The 23,161-nt window shown below is 32.3% G+C and overlaps 1 protein-coding gene across 1 annotated transcript in view; it reads left to right on the top strand.

Moving 5' to 3' along the window:
- The window catches only part of csmd3b (CUB and Sushi multiple domains 3b), a 1,051,207-nt gene that overhangs the window by 446,667 nt on the left and 581,379 nt on the right, over positions 1–23,161 (top strand). The window contains exon 7 of the mRNA XM_056479206.1: positions 11,359–11,436. Coding sequence (XP_056335181.1) covers positions 11,359–11,436 — 78 coding nt within the window. The remainder of the gene's footprint in view (positions 1–11,358; positions 11,437–23,161) is intronic.

Below are 23,161 nucleotides of genomic sequence, written 5' to 3'. Positions count from 1 at the left end.
CACCTACACTGAAAAAAGTGTTGCATGCAAAACTGTTGCAAACAATTTATTTGTGTTGAATTTAAACAAACAAATTAAATTAAGCAATGTTCAACTTAATTTTTTAAAATTTAGCTTAAATAAATTGTTTACAACCACTTAACGTAAAACAAAATTGAGTAAATCCAAGGAATCATCTTTGAATAATTTTTTTCAGTGTATGATGGAAATTATCTTAAGTAAGATGTTTGGACAGACCTTTGTGTAGGTATAGTTTGTCCACAGTATCAGGGGTGATATAAAGACAATACATCTCTCTTTTTTTTTAATTTCCTGATGTTTTAATACGATCCAAATCCCTCCAATTTTGATGCCCAACGCAACGTGATGTAGGAGCGCGGTTTCTCCACCCACTGAATTAATTGACAGCCACATATTAACATGTCTCCGAATCAACGCGTATAATCATATCAATAAGATCCAGCATTTAAGGCACAGGCCACACAAACAGCTACAGTACTTTGTGTTGAGCAGAAAATCCCAACATTATAGAAGGTCTAATAAATAATCTGATGATTGTTTTGAGCTGAAACTGTACAGACACATTTTGGAGACACAAAATACTTATATTAAATGTTGAAAAGGGGGTAAAATAGGTGCCCTTTAATATTTATATATAAAAAACATTAAAATACACTTATTTATGGTAAACCTAAAGATGCTCAAAAAATGACCTAAACACAAAATGTGTTACTTTTTAAATCATTGTTATATTGTCATAACTCCTAAAAGTAATTGCGATTAAAGTGTGGAGAAAAATACATCAATATGAGTATCTAAAACATTAGCATTAGTTATTTTAAGGTTTATGTGTTAAAGAAAAGCACAGTCAAGTGCATCGTTAACTAGCGATTTGCATTTAATTAATCAGATTCTTCACCTCCGCGGCCCTGCTGTTGTTATTGTCTTATAACTGAGCTGTTATGTAATGAAGCCCTCACATGCCTGACGGTAAGAAGGTGAAGGTCAGTTTTATGGCAGGGAAATATGATACTATCGCTATTTCCTTTCCGATAACAAATGGCGCATGGCATCCACGCTTGACTTTGCTCCGGCTAATAATCTGACATCCAGGGCGAAAAACAATTACTGTAATCTATCCTTGACTAGATGGACATGGGGATAGTTTGCCAAGGGACTCAGCAGAGAGATAAGGTTGGCAATGCAAGGACGTGTCTGAGATCGCATCCCAGATACCTGCAATGACAAAATGAAAGGAATCAAATGCATTTCACTCCGTAGCTTGTTAATTGGGTTTTGAAATCTGTGCTTAACTTGGAGCTAACAGGTGAATGTGGTGCGCAAGAATGTCAACAAATAAAACAAACAGCTAAAAGTAGGTTCGTTGGGTTGCTGAGCTGCTTGCGATGGGATTTGAAGATTTGATTTCAGCTCAGCGACGCAATCATTTTCTGGAAACTATGAATATGTTGACCTCGGTTAGCTGCTGACAGCTGCTCGATTTTTAAAATTAATTAGTGTTTGAAAAATGCACATAGGTGCCGAATGTCTTTGTCACGTATGCGGAGGCTTTGGGTAATGTTAAAGGTCTAATTATAGATATAAAATGTCAGTTCAGCATTATAAATTATTTGAGGTAAGCTTGGTTTGGTAGCTAATACACAGTAATTGTGAAAAACACTTTTTGTTTGTTTGTTTTAGTTCATATAGATGCATATTTTGGGTTGAAATATTGTAGTGCAGAACAGTTTAATTTAATTTGTACATGGTTTTGCACAGGGGTGTTACTAGGGTTGAAAGGGATGAGGGGCAAAGAAGTCAACAGATGCAACGAAACAGATGTGGCTGGCTATTTCATGGATAAACATGTCTAGATATCTATATCATATCTAGAAAGCTAGTACAATTTATGTTTTTATGAATAACTCGCATGTATTTACATTAATATGACGCGCATTTTATTCATTACAGTTATTTTATTTCACCAAAACTACACACATTTTATACTGTGAAAACAAATATTAAAGGGCACCTAGGTTACCCCTTTTTTCATATTTAATATAAGTCTTTTGTGCCCCCAGAATGTGTCTGTAAAGTTTCAGCTCAAAACAACCATCAGAGTATTTGTTATAGCTGTCTGAAGTGTCTGTATTATAACCGGTAAAACCTGGTTGCTGTTTTTTTTGTACTGGGCCTTTAAGGCTAGTCCTCCCCACCCACCGTTCCCACGTGCCTCTCAGCAACATGCCTCAGTCGTCGCCCTCGGCTGCCTCAGGAAGCAGATCTCACGTCGCGTTTGTGAGAAATACTACAGTAAGAACTTTACCAATCAGTATTTGATGCAGTTTTTGTGAGTTGCAACCATGAGTCACACACAAAGTCGTTACAAAGTTCACGCGCACACACAGCGAGAACACGCACACACACATAGCGCAGACACACAACAATAGCGCAGACACACACACACAGAGCGAGAGAGAGAGAGACAGCGCGCGCGTTTAGCTTTAGCTTCGCACTCTGTTTGCACGCATATGTGTCAGGCTACAGGTTAATCTCCACTGCTGTATGGATATCTGTTATGTTAATGTACAAAATAAACCTGATTTAACGTCCACAAACCGCGATTGAAGCGTCTTCTTTTATAATTGTTCTGACACGCGGCTGTGCTGATGAAGTGAATCTGAAGTGAATCGCTGTACTTCATTACACACATGCTCTGTTTTAAAACATTTTAAACATGTGAAACTTACTCTTGATCACATTTAATAATGATTGATGATCCTAGCGAACTGAACACACCTTTTATTTCCGGTTGCTTTGCGCACGTCCTCTCTTGTTGATATGATTATACACGTGACTACCGGGACATGTTAATACGCACAGCTGTCAATCAATTCGGTGGGCGGGGGGACCGCACTCCTACATCAAGTTGCGGTCGATCTGAAAACCGCTCCAATTGGTCCACCGTTTTTCACCATAGGTGCCCTTTAAACTTCATCAGTTGTTAGAACTATTCAGTTTCACGAAACAGTTGTGTTATTACCTCATCAGCTTCAATTCCTCAAAATAATGAATGAATGAAGACAGTGCAGTGGCGGGATTTTTTTTAACACTTGCCCTGCGACAACCATGAAAACAGTCCCACTCCCCCCTGCTGGTAGAAACAGGTACTGGTGAACAGCTGACTTAAAATTCCTGACACAAAAGCTGCGTTAAGTGCAATGCGTGTGATGTATGAAGTAATTTTAAGTACTTGGATAACAAAGTAAATTTTATACAATGTATTTTTATTTAAATGCAACATATTCCAAAAGATCAGGGGCTTTTGACAATACATGTCAAGCCCCCCTCCTCGCAACGCCACGGGTTTTGCATACATGTGTGCACACTGTTAAAAAATCATGGTCACACTTTATTTTGATGGTCCATTTGTTGAATTTCCGTTACATTGCATCCACATGACAGCTAATTCTCATTAGATTATGAGTAGACTGTTATGTTGGGGTTAGTGTAAGTTGACATGTACTTGCAAGTTTCTTATAGTCAGTCAAATGTCTGTTAAAGGAGCAGTATCAGCAGATATTAAGCAGACAGTCTACTAATACACAAATTTACCATCAAAATAAAGTGTTACCAAAATCATTAAAATTTGATGGTAAAAGAATGGCTTACCATTAAAAAATACAGTACAAACCGTAAAATATATATATATATTTTTACAATAAACAACCTTATTTCATTAATTTATTGTCATATATTAATATATAATGCAGTATACCAATGTTTTTAGGTACTAACATCTTCACATCATATACTTTGTTATACATATGAAATCACAACCATAAGCAACGTACACCCACCGGTCACTTTATTAGGTACACCTTACTAGTAGCGGGTTGGACCCGCTTTTGCCTTCAGAACTGCCTTAATCCTTCATGGCATAGATTCAACAAGGTACTGGAAATGTTCCTCAGAGATTTAGCTCCATATTGACGTGATCGCATCAGGCGGTTGCTGCAGATTTGTCGGCTGCACATCCATGATGCGAATCTCTCGTTCCACTACATCTCAAAGGTGCTCTATTGGACTGAGATCTGGTGACTGTGGAGGCCATTTGAGTACAGTGAACTCACTGTCATGTTCAGGAAACCAGTCTGAGATGATTTGAGCTTTATGACATGGTGCCTTATCCTGCTTTTTTCACCGTGTATATTAAGGAAACCTGTTTTTACAGTTTTTTTTACGGTATTATTTTGAAAACACATCCATTTTTACAGCGCATTACAGATTGCTGATGTTGCATCCAAGCTGTTGGTTGTGAATTGTAATGAATGAGCCTGCGTTTTAATGCGTTGTCTGGTCTGATCTGAGAGCTTTATTGATGGCTCGCAAAATTTTATGCCATTTACGGTGCTCAAAAAGCGATAAGCAAATTACTTGGGATGTCCAAAGTGATTGAAAGGCATCGTTTGGTATAATAAGCAATGAAAAATGAAATCGGTTGCCATCACCAGCATTCTGCTGCATAGATGTTTCCCCTAAATTTCGAATCAATCAAACGTGTTATGATTCCGTGTCAGTGTACTTGAGTTTATAATGACAGCACTGTTTTGGGTTGATGCGCTGCAGTTTAATAAGGATGTTATTTTTAAGGATGCTAGTTTAAGGTTAGATGTGTTTTCTAATGCTAGTAAAAAGGCAATTAGCATTATGTGTAATTTCAGTGCATTTCAAAAGCGGTTTAAGCTTGCATCGTCGACTGGGGTCAACAGTCCTATCCTCAGCTTTAAAGTGTTGTCACTTGCAGCGCGTCTCATTTGCAGGTCTCACGTCAAATGATTTATTCAGCATAAACCTTTTAAGCAGAAACAGGTGCCAGAGCAAATTTCCGTCTACAGAATAATTTACGAAACCTTCGGATCTGGGCGTGTCCGTGTCAATAGCATATTCAAATGAATGCTAAATAGGTCTTGTAGTGCTTCTGGAAATCAGTTTTTCATTGGTTTTTATTTATTTATGGTGATGGGCTGATCCGGTGGGTGGTTAATGGATGCTCGGTAATGAAACCGGGGGTCCATTAGGAGTTGATAAAATGATTTAATTTGCTGTTGGATACTGTAGGTGTATTAATCACCTGTCATCTGAATCCACATCCCTCAGATACAGGTATAAAAAATGGAATAATGCATAATATTTAAATGTAAAGTAATGGTGAATGCATCTGATCTGTACATTATGCTGGTGTTATGATGGATATCAACTCATCCCTTCCCAGACTCGGAAACTTGACCGAATATTTATTTGTTTGTTTGTTTTATGAAGAACTATAATTATTCACATTAACCTTATTGTTTTATTTTATTAAACAGGCTTCTTTTAATTTTATGGAGGTATAACTACTTTAGAAGGATGGCGTAACTTTATTTATACACATAGATTAGTAGGTCTGTTAGCTTTATTCATTCATCTATTAGCTTTAACTATTAAAATTATAAAATTATTTAAATAAACGTAATTATTTTATTTTATTAAATAGGTTTATTTTAATTTTAGGGAGGTAAGAACTACTTTAGAGGATGCAGGATGGCGTAACATTATTTTTACACATAGATTAGTAGGTCTGTTAGCTTTATTCATTCATCTATTAGCTTTAACTATTAAAATTATAAAATTATTTAAATAAACGTAATTATTTCATTTTATTAAATAGGTTTATTTAAATTTTATGGAGGTAAGAACTACTTCAGAGGATGCAGGATGGCGTAACATTATTTTTTACACGTAGATTGGTAGGTTTATTAGTTTTATTCATTCGTTTTCCTTCAGCTTAACGGCGTTTCATTTGCGTTTATCGTCAGCGTTTTTTGAGACATTTTCGTATTCAAACCCAAGCGATTTTTACTGGCATCGAGCAGAAGAGAATACAAAATCACTCCTTGACATTAAAAATGCTACTCAACTTTAAGCTTCTGACACCTGCTTGTAACACAGAAGAAGAGGACAGAATGTTGACACGCTTGTTGTTAAAGTTACTGGCGATTCAAACAAGCATGGATGGATCAAGTAGCAGCTCCAGCTCTAGCGATGAAGAAATGATCATTGTTCACCAGTGCAATAAGCAGCTCCACGTTAATATCACCTCTGGGCATCTTCTTCAATGTGCGCTCGCATTGAGATTGGTAGGTCTGTTAGTATTAGTCATTTTTGATGCTTTTAATGCCTGACTGTTGATGACAGTTTAAAAATGGGAAATTGTTTCAAGATATTATTGTTGTTCCCCCAGTTTCATGTCTGCAAAAAAGAGAGGATGTGCTAATATTCCTGTAGATGTGGTCTTTTATCAAACTTTCTGTTGGCATCCTTATTTTAAAGGCCCTTTATAGTTTGTTTCCATGGTTTTTGAGTTTTCTGGAGTAAATTGTACACACTGTCAGAGGTCAAAAAACAAATATGTGTCACTTTTCATAGCTGATACGTCTTTCCTCTCCTGCTTCTGAGATTTTGCATGGAAAACACGATATACCCGATTTCAAACAGGGTAATCAATTTTATTTGTTGCAAATTTTTATATTTCTTACATTGTTTAGAAGATTTTGAATGTTAGCTTATGTATTCGTGTTGAATTATATGCTTGCATTTTGATAAAAACAAAGCTTTAAATGATTTTTTTTTGCTTTTATAAAACATTATTATTCAACTTAAGCTTATTTTTAATTATTAGCATTATAGCACTTATATTAACATGTTATATTAATTATATAAATATAATTATTAATATAATTAGCAATTATAGTAACATGCTATTACATTATTAGCAATTATAGGAACATGCTATTACATTACAGTCAAAATCAGAAAGTTAAGGTTTTGTGTAAAGGGTGTAAAGTTAACCTTTAGTATACATAATGTCTTTTTCAAAAGTGTGATATCAATGTGTATAATACATTTTCAATGAAGTGTATTGCTTAAGATTATATTCTAAACAAATATATTCTAAAAAATGTGCATTGAAGCTACAAATATCAAAACAGAGTTTGGTACAAGATTATGTAAGGGTGGGCAAACATCATATTTCACTCACGTTCATAAGCTTCAAAGTGTCAAACATTGGTCAAACCTGTATATGAAGTTGAATGTGCAGTTATATGAGCATTTTCAGATGAGTCCTCTGGTTTATATGAACTTCAGAACACCATCATGTCCTCTTTTCTGTCATTCATTTCAGTCGAAGAGACAGAAGTGTTATGAGGGAAACTGTTTTATTTTATTTTATTCATAAATCCCAATGAATTCAATATGACAGATGTTTGTTTTTTTGTTCAATTCAAGTCTGAGATGAAGGGTATTGTATGCCTATATAATTATATTTAAAGGGGCTATATGTAATAATAAGTCTTGTTTTTAGTGACACCGGTGGCCACTCAGTGAACTGCCTGTAAACTTACACATGAGATTTAGGCTGTTTCTCAATTGCAAGAATGCAGAGAACGGACTTGCGTTCTTGTGAAGACTGGTCTTGCCAGGTCTCATCGGAAGAACGAACTCGGGACACCGCGAGAACAGACAATGTGTCCTCTGAGAAATGAGAGGCTGCATTCGTTCTGATGGTCACATGACCCTCACGCATCTTTAACCAAAAATTATTTAAACATTGCAGCATTCATACAACGATTTATTGTCTTTCCCTTTTCACAATATATACTATGCATAAAGACTTTACAAATATACGTTGAACAATATAAATAAAACCGATTTTAAATACGAGTTTTAGCAAATAACACCTTTAATGTGTTTATGCCTTTATTAAGGTTTTCATGGTAATGTTTACTCTCACCGTCTCACTTAGGGAAACTCCTGAGGTACATGTGTTATCTCTATGAACTTTAATAATAAACCTATATAAAATGCTGAAATCCGGAGGGTTTCACACATCTGTTCTTGCATCTTGAGTTTTGGATTTGAACTTCGGCGAATGATGATGACATTACACGAGGAAGCAAGACCACTGAAGAACGCATATTGAGAAACAGCCATCATGTTATTCGATGCGCTCACAGCAAAAACCTTTTCCGTTCCTCTTTAAAACTAAAAATTAGTTAGAAATTCATTCCTGGTGTCCACATTACAGTACAAATAGGGTTGTCAAAAGTATCGAGGTACTGAAATATTAAAAACGCTCAAATGTTAGCGAGAAATTGACAGTTTTTTAAAAAAATTCAGTACTAATTGGTGCAGAACTCGATACTTTTGGCAGTCCTACAACATAGTTTTTTTGGCATTTCATGTGCCATAAATAAATAAAGAAAAAGAGAGGCTCTTGTGAGCGTTCACATGAATAAGTGATGAAATGAAATAAAACGTCTACACATTTCCATATGCATCAACGGAAGTCGAGTCTTGTTTTTAAACGTTTCATTAAAAGCTGTTCACACATTGCCAAAAATGTGATCACTACATGCAGATGCTTACATATAGCCCCTTTACCCAGGACGCTGGCAGAAAATCACACTAATTTCTCGCAATACTTGATATAACTCAATTTATGGAAGCTCTAATTCACCGAGTTCTAGTCTCTGCCACTTTCCACTCCATCTGATGGAAAAGCCAGGGTTCATTTTCAGGTCGGTCCTCCCATAAACCACTGTGATGACCAGAAATTGTTTGCATTGCTTCGCATTCATTATGCGTTTATTAATTAGCTGGTTTAAAGACATGCACCGTTTGCAAAGGGAACGAGAGGCATTAATGCAAAGAACGCATTTTCCATGATGTTTTCAAAGTATGCTTTACATTTCCAGCAAGACTTCCAACACAGGCTCATTGGGAATATGTGCCCAGGGCTACATTTTTGAGAACCGAGAAATATGTGCTTGCAGGTACATATGGCTGCATTTTATGTGTAAAACGATTGCAGTGAGGCTATGTTTATATCCGTTTGGGCAAACTGAGGTACGTGTCTGGTAAAGGACTGTTCCAGAAACCAGGTAAAGCAAAACTCCCAAAAAAAAGCAGTATGACATTTTGATTAAAGCATCTGGCCGCGATTCCTTTTCTCTTCTAGTTTGCTTTTGAAAACACTATGGGTTGGGTTTAGGGAAGCGGGTGTGTGGGTCAGTTGAAATCAAGCTGATATATTATGCACAAAAACAAGCCAATCAGTTTTTCTCACAGTCGCGCACAAGAAAAACGTTGAGGTTTGCAGTAAATGACATACACTGAAAAAAGTGTTGCATGCAAAACTGTCGCGAACAATTTATTTGTGTTGAATTTAAACAAACAAATTAAATTTAATAATGTTCAACTTAATTTGTTTGTTTAAATTCAGCCCAAATAGATTGTTTACAACCGCTCAACGTAAAAAAAAAATTGTAAATCCAAGGAATCATCTTTGAATAATTTTTTTTAGTGTAGGTCCTTCTAGTGCAGAGATGCCCAATGTGGGACCCGCGGGCCAGAGTTGGCCTATGTTAACCTTTGATTTGACCTGTCATTCCATCTGGAAAGAGATGGGGGAGGTGATTGGGGCAAATGCCTTTTACAGTGATTATCCTTTCAAATTTAACGTAACCTTTTGTTTGTTTTATTACTGAGCTACAAAATAGCCAACTGGAATTAAATGATTCAATTAAATACTGTAAATGAATCAGACTTTTTAAAATGTAAATGCTATCAGCAAACTGCACAAGACATCCGCGTGCAAATCAAATTAAGCTTAGTGTATTCAGCATTGAACTTGTGTTATAAATGGGATTGTTAACGTTTTACTGTAATAAGATCATTATAAAATGTTATTAAATTGTTGGTATATATTCGGCCCACAGGCCTCAATCAACTTTGCTTTTTGCCTCTTTATAGGAAACCGTTTGGGCACCCCTGCTCTAGTGGATTTACGAGAAATGTATGAGAAAAGGATTTACGAGAAAACGTGCCGCCAGTAACATAGTTGAGATTGTCAGAAATGTACAAGGCACAAGGATTTGTGAAAACAAAAAGCATACGCATCCCAGGGTACAGTTGAAGGCCTACTGAATTATTAGCCCCTCTGTATGTTTTTCCCCAATTTCTGTTTAACACAATGAAGATTTCTGTCAACACGTTTCTAAACATAATAGTTTTAATAACTCATTTCTAATAACTGATTTATTTTTTACTTTGCTATGATGACAGTTGTTACGCCCCGTGTGGCTCGGAGGATGAAAAGGGCTTAACATAATTATGACAACCCAATCTTTTAAGAATTCCCCTGAGAAGTTAGCTGCTATGAATCGACACAGACAACAATGTGGCAAAAAAAAGTGGTTCGTTTTATTACAATAAAGAATAATATTTAAATCACCCAAAATGTATTTACAAATGTGTACAATAAATGCAAAATGAAGTAAACAAACAAACAAACAAACTTGATAGAGGGAAGGAAAATAAGTGGTGCCAAATCAAAGAAAATAACAAATTAAACACCCGCTAACTAATCCCTCCCCCCCACCTCTAAATAACTAAAGAGAAATATGTAAATAGGAAAAAAAATAATATTAATATTTTGCTAGATATTATTCAAGATACTAGTATTTAGCTTTAAATGACATTTAAAGGCTTAACTTGGTTAATTGGGTTAATTAGGCAATTCATTATATGACATTGGGTTGTTCTAGACAATCGGGGGAAAAAATGTATTGCTTAAAGGGGCTAATAATATTGACTTTAAAGTGATTTAAAAGAAAAACTACTTTTATTTTAGCCAAAATAAAACAAAAAAGACTTTCTCCAGAAGATAAAATATTATTGAAAAAACTGTGAAAAATCCCTTGGGATTTATTTGAAACACAAATTGGGAAAAAATAAATAATCAAAAAAAAAAAAAATCACAGGAGCGCTAACAAGTTTGACTTTATCTGTATTTTTTTTTTTGGTTCTCAGAAATATAGCCCTGGGCACATATCTCCAATGAGCCTGTGTTGAAGACTTCTGTTTGACCCTTGACATGCTGGACTCATGTCAAGCATCCACCCCTGCTCCCATAGGATTACCTCAGCAGACGTTTGCGTCTCAAACCCAAAGTCTGCTTCACATCCAATAAGCCGAAATCGTTCCCTTGTCAAGGTTGACAACAGAACAGAAGTCCCGTGCCACCACTCCTCACCTTTTCATTTTACACCCTTTGCATTCGATTCAACACATGGCCATGTTTTCTGTTCGCAGAGCACTTTTGGAAAACTGTTGACGCTGCTATACTTTCCTGCTCTTCTCTCTCATGCGCTTTGATGATGCTTGATTTCTTTTCAATGCTGACAGTTTATTTGAGATCTGTTTCACCTGATTTCATTATTATTATTTCTTTCATTTTTTTCCCCCTTTAACTAGTGAAACGGTCTGTAGATTTCAAATCTAGAGGAGTAAAATTATTCCCTGGCAAAGACAACAGCAACAAGTTTTCTATCTGTGAGTCTACCCTTTGTTACTCTTTTATGGTAAATCTGTGTTACTCGTCTGGAGTCGATTACAGCAAACGGTGACAAACGGTGAGATCATTGCAAGATGCACATTGAATTTCGGTTCACTGAAGGAAGTTTCTATTTAAAGGGATTGTATTGATTTGTACACTATAATGAGGAAGTGACCTCTTTTTATACATTTTGATATCAACATGCAGTTATGTTTAGCTTCTCAGTTTACTTTAAAAAATAATTAGTAAAAATAAATAAATGTAGGATTTCTTTCTGTGCCCACAGCTAAAGCCTTGGCGTAAGTTACTAGTTTTATAAATTAAAGATTTAACTATAGAATCCCTGCTAATTATGTAGACATCATACTTTATTAACACACTTCAGTGTCACGCCAGTTCCGTATTTCAGATGAGACGTTAAACCGAGACTCTCTATGGCACTTCTCTTCAAGAGTAGGGGTGTAACCCCAGTTTCCTGGCCAAATTTTCTCCATTGGCCCTCACCCATCGTGGCCTCCTAATAATTCCCATCCAACGAATTGGCTTTATCACCGTCTCTCCACTCCCCTGATAGTTGGTGTGTGGTGAGAACACTGGTGCTGTTGTCCTGTGGCTGCCGTTGCTTCATCCAAGTGGATGCTGCACACTGTTGGTTGAGTGGAGAGGCCACAGCTCATGATTGCGAAGTGCTTACACATTAAATGCGCTATATAAATACACATTACATTACATTACACTTAAGGATAATTACACAATTTGATTATAGATGTGAAATTCAGATTCATGTTTCTTTGATTTAATGTTTTAAATGAAACATGAACATTTTCGTTGACTGTTTTAACATTTAAAGAGCTCTTAAGATTTATTTTTTTTATTATTTGCATATACTTTTTGGTCGAAATAATGTAAATATTAGTTTAATTCATAATTTAGTCTGAATATATAATTTATAATTTTAATAAAATAGTATTAATTTCTAATTTATAATAATACATATATGTCTAATTATAAATATTATACAGTTGAAGTCAGAATTATTAGCCCCCATGACTTATTAACCCCTTGTTTATTTTTCCCTAATTTCTGTTTAACGGAGAGAAGATTTTTTCAACACATTTCTAAACATTTTAATAACTCATCTCTAATAACTGATTTGTTTTATCTTTGTCATGATGACAGTAAATAATATTTGATATTTTTCAAGACACTTCTATACAGCTTAAAGTGACATTTAAAGGCTTAACTAGGTTAATTAGGTTAACTTGGCAGGTTAGGGTAATTAGGTAAGTTATTCTATAATGATGTTTTGTTTTGTCAAAAAAAAAAAATAATAATATATATATATAGTTTTTATTTTTTATTTTTTGTTTTTTAAAGAGGGCTAATAATTTTGTCCTTAAAAAAAATCAAAACTGCTTTTATTCTAGCCGAAATAAAGCAAATAAACAAATTTCTCCAGAAGAAAAAATATTATCAGACATACTGTGAAAATTTCCTTGCTCTGTTAAACATCATCTGGGAATTATTATATAAAATTATATAAAAAAGAAAAAAAAATCAAATCAAAATAATTCTGATTTCAACTATATACCAAGTATATGTAAATAATTACACAGCAAAAACAAAATACATTCCAAAAATATGTATACAATTTTAAAATAAAATCTACAAATACAAATGCAAAGTTAATTAAACTTCAGCGCTTTTATCATTTTCCTCAGCTCAAGTTTCAATCCTGACGTCCTAAATTAAACAACACAATAAATATATTATGAATTTGCCAATTTATACAATGTTTTGTTTGTTTGGTTGGGTTTTGGCATCAAATTATAGTCAGCATAACAGCATGTCTCCAAATATGAGAAATAAAAAAAAACCTGCAATGATCTTCAACAATGTCATGTTTGTTTTAATTGACTCTTATTTTATTATTTGGTTTGCTTGTGCTCTTCTTATTTTCCTTTGGATGTATTTGTGTTGTCAGTGTGTGCCATGTTTTTCGATTTCAGTTCATTTTTTTTTTCTTTTCTGTCATTGCTTTATTTGGGGATCGTTATCTGCTGATATTGCTTGCATGACCAATCTCCCTCGCCATTTCCAAAGCAGCAGTCTCTCCGTCCGTCAACAACACAACACAGTGAGCAATGTTTGCACCATGCCGTTCTGATCTAGTGCCTATTGTGAAAGTTATCAAGCTAGACTGCAGCTGTCAAACACTGGAAATATCCAATATTATTATTCTTGTCCCTCACGTAACTTGCATATTGTAGTGAATAATGCACTGTAAGCAGCCCTTGCATCATTTCAGGGCTTGTTCATTCTGTGTGTGAAATTAGCTTTTCATTTAAGAGCTATTGAGGGAATTGGAGACTGTGTGGCCTTTAGATGTCGAGTCCAAAACATGTGCTCTTTCTTAAACTCATAGCAATTTACATAAACGGGGTGTGTGATGTTTATCGTCTATGATAATATCAGAATTTTGGTTTTAATAATAATGACGTATAAGGGTGTTACGATCCTTGATGAAAATATGTTTAGGGAATTAAAAGGAGTAACGTGAAGATGACCAAAGTATAAACTGGAGATTAAAATGGCAAGACACAACTACAAATTAGCACCGCAAAAGATTTATTGCTTCCACAGTATTTACAATATTTATAAAACAATAAGATGAAGTTGAAAATAACCAAGATAAACCCGGGAGAGGGAACTGAGGTTGCGCTAGCAAATCAAAGAAATAAATATAACAAAAACATTCCCTTAAACTCCTCCCCAAACCACTAAATAAGAAAACAATATGAAAAGAAAAGCGCCCTGAACTTACACTAATCTGAAAATAGAAATACAAAATTAGCGCACTTCGCTAACTAGTGTGTCTATACATTAATAATCCTGTGTGCAAAGTATGTATGTCACGTGACTTACTATGTTGTTCCAGATCTCCCTTGTCAGAAGTCACTGAAGGATTTTGAATGGAGCATTAGCGGGCTAGAGATGTAAAAACACACACATCAGGACTCTCAAACAAATCTCACTCAAAGTCAACATCAGTAAATCTCACTCAAAGTCAAGTATGTATATTTGAGTAACAAAAACACAACTTGAGAGTCCAACGCACCTATTAGAATAGAGTTATAATAATAATCCAAGATAGAAAATCAAAACAATATCCTTTATTACTTATTAGATCTTATAGTTTAGTAATATGACTCAAGCAAGTACCATTTTTTTAAAAATCCAGCCCGATCTCATGAACAAACGTAACTATTTTAGGGATTGTCAGAAAAGTGGCTGATTTATACAAATCCATACGATTTTGTTTGTACAAAAATATAATTTTTAAGAGGAAGTAAACATGATCTTTCTTAAGCTCATAGTACTTTACAAAAACAGTTAGGGGTGATGTTTATCGTCTATGATAATATCAGAATTTTGGTTTTAATATTAATGACGTATTTGAGTGGGTATGTATATTGAACGCACCTAATAGAATAGAATGATGATAATAATCCAGTATAGAAAATCTAAAGTTCAGTTTTCTTGAATATCCAGCCCGATATCATGAGGAAACGTAACTATTTTAGGTATTTGTAGCTAATTGATACAAATTCATACGATTTTATTTGAACAAAAACATTGTTTTTTTAGCATCGCCATAAACCTCGTCATTAGAGGCTGCAAAAATCATACTAAAATGTACAAATAAGATCATACAAATTGATATGAATTAACTGCTAAATCTGAAAGTTCTAATTTGTCATTAGTTTGTGTTGGAAATTGAGAAAATGAGCAGCATCACATAGTCGAACAAGCATTAAGTTTATACTGACTTAAATTTGAGACATTTTTTCTGTTTTAAAAAAATAGTTTTTAAACAAAGACTTAGCAGAACGTTTGTGCATCACAGAGAAACATTGCAGTGTATCGCTATTCAATTAACCTGCATTTGAGTAAATCCACTGAATCAATGTTTTAATAAGTCAAAACCAGTCACTCATTTGAAAAGAGTTTTAACCTCAGCGTTGAAGGTAATCAAAAACCTCATTACTTCAACTTAAATGGAGTAAGTTCACAGTACTCATGATTAGTATTTAACTCAAATGGTTTATAGCAATCGGTTTCCTCAATTTAATTAAATTCCTCGGTTTTCCTCATTAAACTTTTTGGGCTTTACAGTGCATGTACGATTCTAAATCTACAATTTTAAAAAGGAAGTGTGGCACCAAACCTCGCCCCTAAACCCAACCGTCATACATCAGGGATAAGCAAATCGTATTAAATTATGCGAATGAGATCATACGAATTCATGCTAATTAGCCAGTAAATCAAAAAGTTACGAATAGGGTATATGCCGAGCTATTGTTGTTCCCATACTGATAAATTTTCCGGTGACCTGTTATTGTGAGTTTTTTTTCCATTATGTACGGTTCCTTGTACAGCATCGATGTTGTAATGTAATAACAATACAATCAGTTAAATAGACTTTGGAATTTATTTAGTTGCTCAAGCGTAAAAAGAGACAAAAAGCCGTTTACTCGCACACGGCGTCAGAATCGGCAGGCTAGCGCAGAAGCTCCATTGAATATACTGGGGTGACATAAATGCTCATATTATAAAGACATGGCGGGGAAAAATGTAATTTAATGCAGTGCTTCTTGTACAATCTGAGACCCACTTTATATCGGATATCACTCAACCAGTGGAGATCACTGATTTTTAAAGAAAACAGACCTTAAACGCGCCGATTTTGCAATTGCACACAGTTCACCAGAAGCGTTTAACCCAGATTACTGGCAAATTAAAAGTCCTATTAGCATGCTTCGGCATATACCCCATTGCCGTGAGATCGTGTTGGAATGTCTGATTCAGTGAATTACTCATTAAGACAGAGTTGCCATAATACTGGTGGTTTTAATGACATATTAATTTATTCATCAAAGGCCTAAACCAGCTAAGAAAGCACTCTAAATATATACTATTTAGGTACATAAAATGACAAAATATATAGATTTTTTTTTTTATTGTTCATGTTTTCAATATTATATTATATTATATTATATTATATTATATTATATTATATTATATTATATTCATATTATATTATATTATATTATATTATATTATATTATATTATATTATATTATATTATATTCATATTATATTATATTATATTATATTATATTATATTATATTATATTATATTCATATTATATTATATTATATTATATTATATTATATTATATTATATTATATTATATTATATTATATTATATTCATATTATATTATATTATATTATATTATATTATATTATATTATATTTTATTCATATTATATTATATTATATCATATTATATTATATTATATTATATTATATTATATTATATTTTATTATATTATATTATATTATATTATATTATATTATATTATATTATATTATATTATATTATATTATATTCATATTATATTTTATTATATTATATTATATTATATTATATTATATTATATTATATTTTATTATATTATATTATATTATATTATATTATATTATATTATATTATTTTATATTATATTATATTATATTATATTATATTATATTATATTCATGTTATATTCATGTTATATTATATTTTATTCATATTATATTATATTATATTTTATTATATTATATTATATTATATTATATTATATTATATTATATTATATTATATTATATTATATTATATTATATTATATTTTGTTTTATTATATTATATTATATTATATTATATTATATTTTATTCATATTATATTATATTATATCATATTATATTATATTATATTACATTATATTATATTATATTATATTACAATATATTATATTATATTATATTATATTATATTATATTATATTATATTATATTTTATTCATATTATATTATATTATATTATATTATATTATATTATATTACATTATATTATATTATATTATATTACAATATATTATATTATATTATATTATATTATATTATATTATATTATATTATATTTTATTATATTATATTATATTATATTATATTATATTATATTATATTATATTATATTATATTCATATTATATTTTATTATATTATATTATATTATATTATATTATATTATATTATATTATATTATATTATATTATATTATATTATATTACATTATATTATATTATATTATATTACAATATATTATATTATATTATATTATATTATATTATATTATATTATATTATATTATATTATATTTTATTTATATTATATTATAATATATTATATTATATTATATTATATTATATTATATTATATTATATTTTATTTATATTATATTATAATATATTATATTATATTATATTATATTATATTATATTATATTATATTATATTATATTATATATCTACACTAAAGAAACAAAAATACTGGGCCAACTTAAACAAATTAAAATTAAATAAATAAGTCAAATAAATGAACTTTTTACAGCTAACAGAATTAGGTATTTTCAACTTAATTTATTGCTGAAAACTAATAAATTAAGTTGAAAAAGCTTAATTTAGGCGCAACAAGATGAAGCAATTATTTATTAAGGGATTTACTTTTTTTTTACATTTCACTATGTGTTTTTAGTACGTTTTAAATGTGAAAACATTGCTTTGATATTATTATAATGTACTTTTTTTTACATTTCTCTGTGTTTTTAGTACGTTTTAAATGTAAAACATTGCTTTGATATTATTATAATAAAATACTATAATTTAAAAAAAAAAAACAGTACTGAAAAAAAGCACTGGATTGAGTAAAACATTCTGCAAGTGATCTAATAATTGCAGATTCAGTGATTGATTTTAATATGCGATCTAAGAGCAGCTCAGATTTATTGATGATAATGAAGAGCATGTAATTTACCAACAGCAATGGCGAACAATAGTTAAAGATTTTGAAATATTAACCAGCAGATTGAATACTGCTTACTGTAGTAAGTCTTGTTGCATGATCCATTTAATTACTCTTCAAAACTCCTACAGATGCATGTGAAATAAGGTCTGACACAACTATATTGATTGATGACTTCACTAATGAGTATTTCACTGTACAGTACGTCTTTAGTTTGCTCTGATGTGAGCTCTTATTAAACCTGGCCCTACATTTATAGCACATTGTCTTCAGGTTGAAGCTCTTTCATTAGATTCATACAAAGCTGGTTGTAATGGTTTAAAGTGCTTCTGGCACCACATCTCTCACACAGATCCCTATTAAAATGACCTTAAACTGAACTCTGTGCTTCAGTTGTACTGCCTACATGTCAAGTGGAGACAAGGGAAGCCAAGTAGAGCAGCTCGTGATTCCCATCTAATGCTTTTGGAATATGTTTTAAATATGTGCTTCAGAAAAGAGCCCATCTTGTTTCATTGTTAATGCAGCTCTCCTAGTGTCAGAAAGCAAATGAGCCTCAGGCATGAAGATTTCTTTCTGTTAGGAACAAAATGTGTTCATACTGTATAAATGCCGATCATGCGATTAATAGAATTAAGATTTACAGTCGGCCAAGCAAGAATTGAGGTTTTAGGCTCTTATTTTAGTTATATTCTACACTTAAATATCTACAAATTTCAAACTGATATGATTTATTGGATTGCTAATGTGTTATTCATATGTTTATATGATTGACAAGTCACTCAAAAGTGTTCAAATACAGAAAAATAGTAAATAATAGAAAAAAAATTGTAAAGTCAGTAAATCCAGTTGAAGACAAAATTATTAGGCCAAATATCAAACTATTATTATTTTTTCCCAAGTGATTTTTGATTTTTAATAGATCCTTTTCCGTAGTATTTTCCATATTTTGGTATGGAATTTATATATATATATATATATATATATATATATATATATATATATATATATATATATATATATATATATATATATATATATATATATTATTGTTATTGTTATTTTTATTTGTATTTTTTATTAAAAAATGCTACATTCAATATTATTAGCCCCCTTGATTTTTATTTATTTATTTTTTTTTATTTTTGGATTGGCTACAGAACAAACTAATGACTTTCCTAGTTGATATAATATCCTAGGTAAGCCTTTAAATTGTACTTTAAACTGAATTCTAGTATGTTGTAAAATACTGTAAAGTACTGTCATCATGGTAATGACAAACTTAGTTTAAAATGTCTATGTTAAACAGCACTTGGGACATATTTGAACATGAAATATTATTTCACAGGAGTGCAAAATAAATAAAGTTAGCAAATATATAGTCTTGCCTGTTTAAATAAACAATTTCATCATCAAAACAAAAGATTATTTTGTATGTTATTATACAATTATATATGTTTTTTCTAATTTATAGAAAATAGATTTATTTTTACTTGTAATATTTTTTGTAACTCTATTATAAGCTCTACACAGCAGTTTGACTTAAAATAAAATCTGTAAAAAGTGTTTTACTGTATTTTGTGTTTAAAATATATTTAAATAAGATATGTCAAGTATCTCAGATTAGGGCAACACCAGAGGTGTCCAAACTCGGTCCTGGAGGGCTGGAGTCCTGCATAGTTTAGCTCTAACTTCCTTCAACACACTTGCCTGGAAGTTTTAGTATAACTAGAAAGAGTTAGCTAGTTCAGGTGTTTAATTGGGGTTGAAACTAAAATATGCAAGACACCGGCCCTCGAGGACCAAGTTTGGGCACCCCTGGGCTACACGATATTGGAACAATCTAACATTGCGATATTTTTCTTATTCTGCAACATATATTGTGATATGAATACAGTTTTACTAGATGAGTTGAATAACTATTTGGAAAGAATTTTTAATTTTACATTGATTGGGATAATTCCGTGTAGGAGTGCATAAAATATAATAAACAATCTACAAACATAGATAAATTCAATAAAGAAAAAGATTAAATTAAATGAATTTAATTAAAAGACAAATGAAATAAACTGTATTTTATTGTTTTCCAGTGTAGTCGAACTATATTCAGGTTTACAGTAATGGAATAATCAAATGTAAAATAATACTGCATAGTCTTTGTTGCACAAACATTCAAAATAATCAATCAAATTAATCGTTATTAAATTAAAAATATATATAATGAAGTTTACGACCACCTGGCCACCGAGAAGAAGGAAGCAGAGAACCAACGAACTTGTAATAAGTTTTAATAAAGAAAATAAAACAAACGGACTACAGCTCCTCACGGAGACTGCAGTCTATACCAAAACAAACACAACATAACTGTGTCCAGGCCTCTCTCAGCTTCCTCTGCCATCGTTCCTCCTCTTATAGTCCAGAGCTCCTTCCGTGGGATTTGAGGCTGGTGAGCGCCGCAGGTGTTTCTCATTATTCACTTACGCACCGGCCTCGTTCTGTTCCCACAGCTCCTGGCCCCGCCCCCTCACCCCGTGGTACAATTTCCCATTTAAAACCTACACACAGTCACAGACCTCAAAAAACACTTGCAAAATGATCAGTTATAGTCCAAACTCAACATTAATTAAACTCGCGATGTGACTATAACAATGATTGAATTGCCACATGGATGCTTAAACAATATATCGTGCAGCCTCAGATAAGATAATCTCAGATATTATCTTTCTATTTTGAGTAATAAACCATAATTGCAAAATGGTTTTGCCATATTTAAATAAAAATAAATAAATATTTTAAATAGCAGTGAATAACAATGTATAATAAACTATTTTTCCCCCAAATCTGAATTGTATGCAGTTCTAGAAATGAATATTACAGTCCCATACAATTATCCCAGTTTGTTCTTGTTTGCACCAGGTGTATCTATATCAAACCAGTCTGTATATTGCTTTATTGCTTCTTGAAGACATTTTGTCGATAACTTGGCATGACACCATGGTTGCACATGTCTACATTGATCACTGATGAAATGAGAGCATGTGACTGCATGTTTAACAGCTTGTTCTCCTGCTGACCTTGTTTATGTGCTCACCTGAACACCCCATAATTCCTGACGCATGCTGCAGAGCGCAGAGAAAGGGCATGAAGCATTGAGTATAAAGCTATTAATTATTTGTGATTTTGTTTGTGCATTTGGCCAAATATGGAATAATAACACATATAATGTCTCTGCAAAATGCATATATGATAAGAATGAACTAGAATTGTGTATGTATCTTGTGCAAAACTAATGTGAGCTCCTGTTAGTCAGTTTAGATCGTTGCGTGTGTGTGTGTTTTTGTGACAAATCAGGACACAAATCTGTATAACTTGTCATCGATCCCAGTTGTAAGAGCAACACGTAATAACTTGACTTCTAATTGATCAATTGAAATGTTTCAGAAGGTAGATTTTTTTTGGAAGCCACATGGACCCAAGATTCTCATAGAAATCTGTCAAGTTTGGTGAAGGAAGAGTCATGGTTTGGGGTTACATTCAGTATGGGGGTGTGCGAGAGATTTGCAGAGTAGATGGCAACATCAACAGCCTGAGGTATTAAGACATTTGTGCTGCCTATTACATTGCAAACCACAGGAGAGGGCAAGTTCTTCAGCAGGATAGCGCTCCTTCTCATACTTCAGCCTCCACATCAAAGTTCCTGAAAGCAAAGGTGCTCAAGGATTGGCCAGCCCAGTCACCAGACATAAACATTATTGAGCATGTCTGGGGTAAGATGGAAGAGGTATTGAAGGTGAATCCAAAGAATCTTGATGAGAAAAGTCAGGTAATAAAATAAAAAAATAAAGTAAAGTAAAATAAAAATAAATACAATTTTATAAAATTTTAAAATAATAATAATAAAAAAATTAATAAAAGAAAAATAGTAAAAAAAAAAAAAATAAATGTATATAAAGTAATATAAAAATACAAAATAGAATGTAAAATATAAAATAAATGAGTCTAGGAGTCAAAGGCAAAGTCAGACCTTACTGTCCTAATTAAATCATTAAAAATCAAGGCATGATCATACTTTGTTTTGGTAAAATAAGTGTAATCTAGAGGCCTTTGCCTTTCATATAAGCCACTTCTGATACCAAATGATGAACTAGAAGTCAAGTTATTATTTGTTGTTCTTAAATCTTGAATAGGCAGCAAGACTTTTGTCAGGTATGGCACAGGTATTAAAAGAAGGTGGTGAATTATGAGCACATTGCTTATAAATCACACTGAGGGCACACTGTACAGTGTCCTGGTTTAGGGGTAGGGTGGGGTCAAGGCAATAACATTGCAGTTTGCACAGTATAAAATCAAAGGTAGCCTATGTAATGTCTCCACATTTCACAAAAAACAAACCTAAGTACATGTGTGTGTGTGAGTGTGAGTGTGTGTGTGAATTAGAGAAATGCTGAGATAGAGGCCGAGGGTAAGTTTGAGGGAATGAGAATAACAGGTCTCGCTGAGAGTTCTGCTTCTCTGACTGTTGATTGAGCTCTAAAAGCCCTGTGGGTTTCATACTCCACTGGCCTTCAAAGTGAGAAAAAGGCAACTCTTCTAAACATAGCAGAGGGATGATTCTAAAGGAGGATCTGGAAGGGGGAAAAAGTAGACTAAAATAAGCTCAAAGTTCCAGCAGAAAGGCCTAAATTCTCCAGGCTGATGGATGGTGGAAACTGCAGCATGAGAACAGCTCGTTAAATGCTAAGACAGTCCCCTGACCTCAACATGTTTGCTTTTTATTTCTTGTTTTATTATTATTATTATTATGTTTTAAAGAGCC

The sequence above is a fragment of the Danio aesculapii genome, chromosome 19 (assembly GCF_903798145.1).
Source record: "Danio aesculapii chromosome 19, fDanAes4.1, whole genome shotgun sequence".
Taxonomy (NCBI): Eukaryota; Metazoa; Chordata; class Actinopteri; order Cypriniformes; family Danionidae; genus Danio; species Danio aesculapii.
This window is presented reverse-complemented; position numbering and strand designations above follow the sequence as displayed.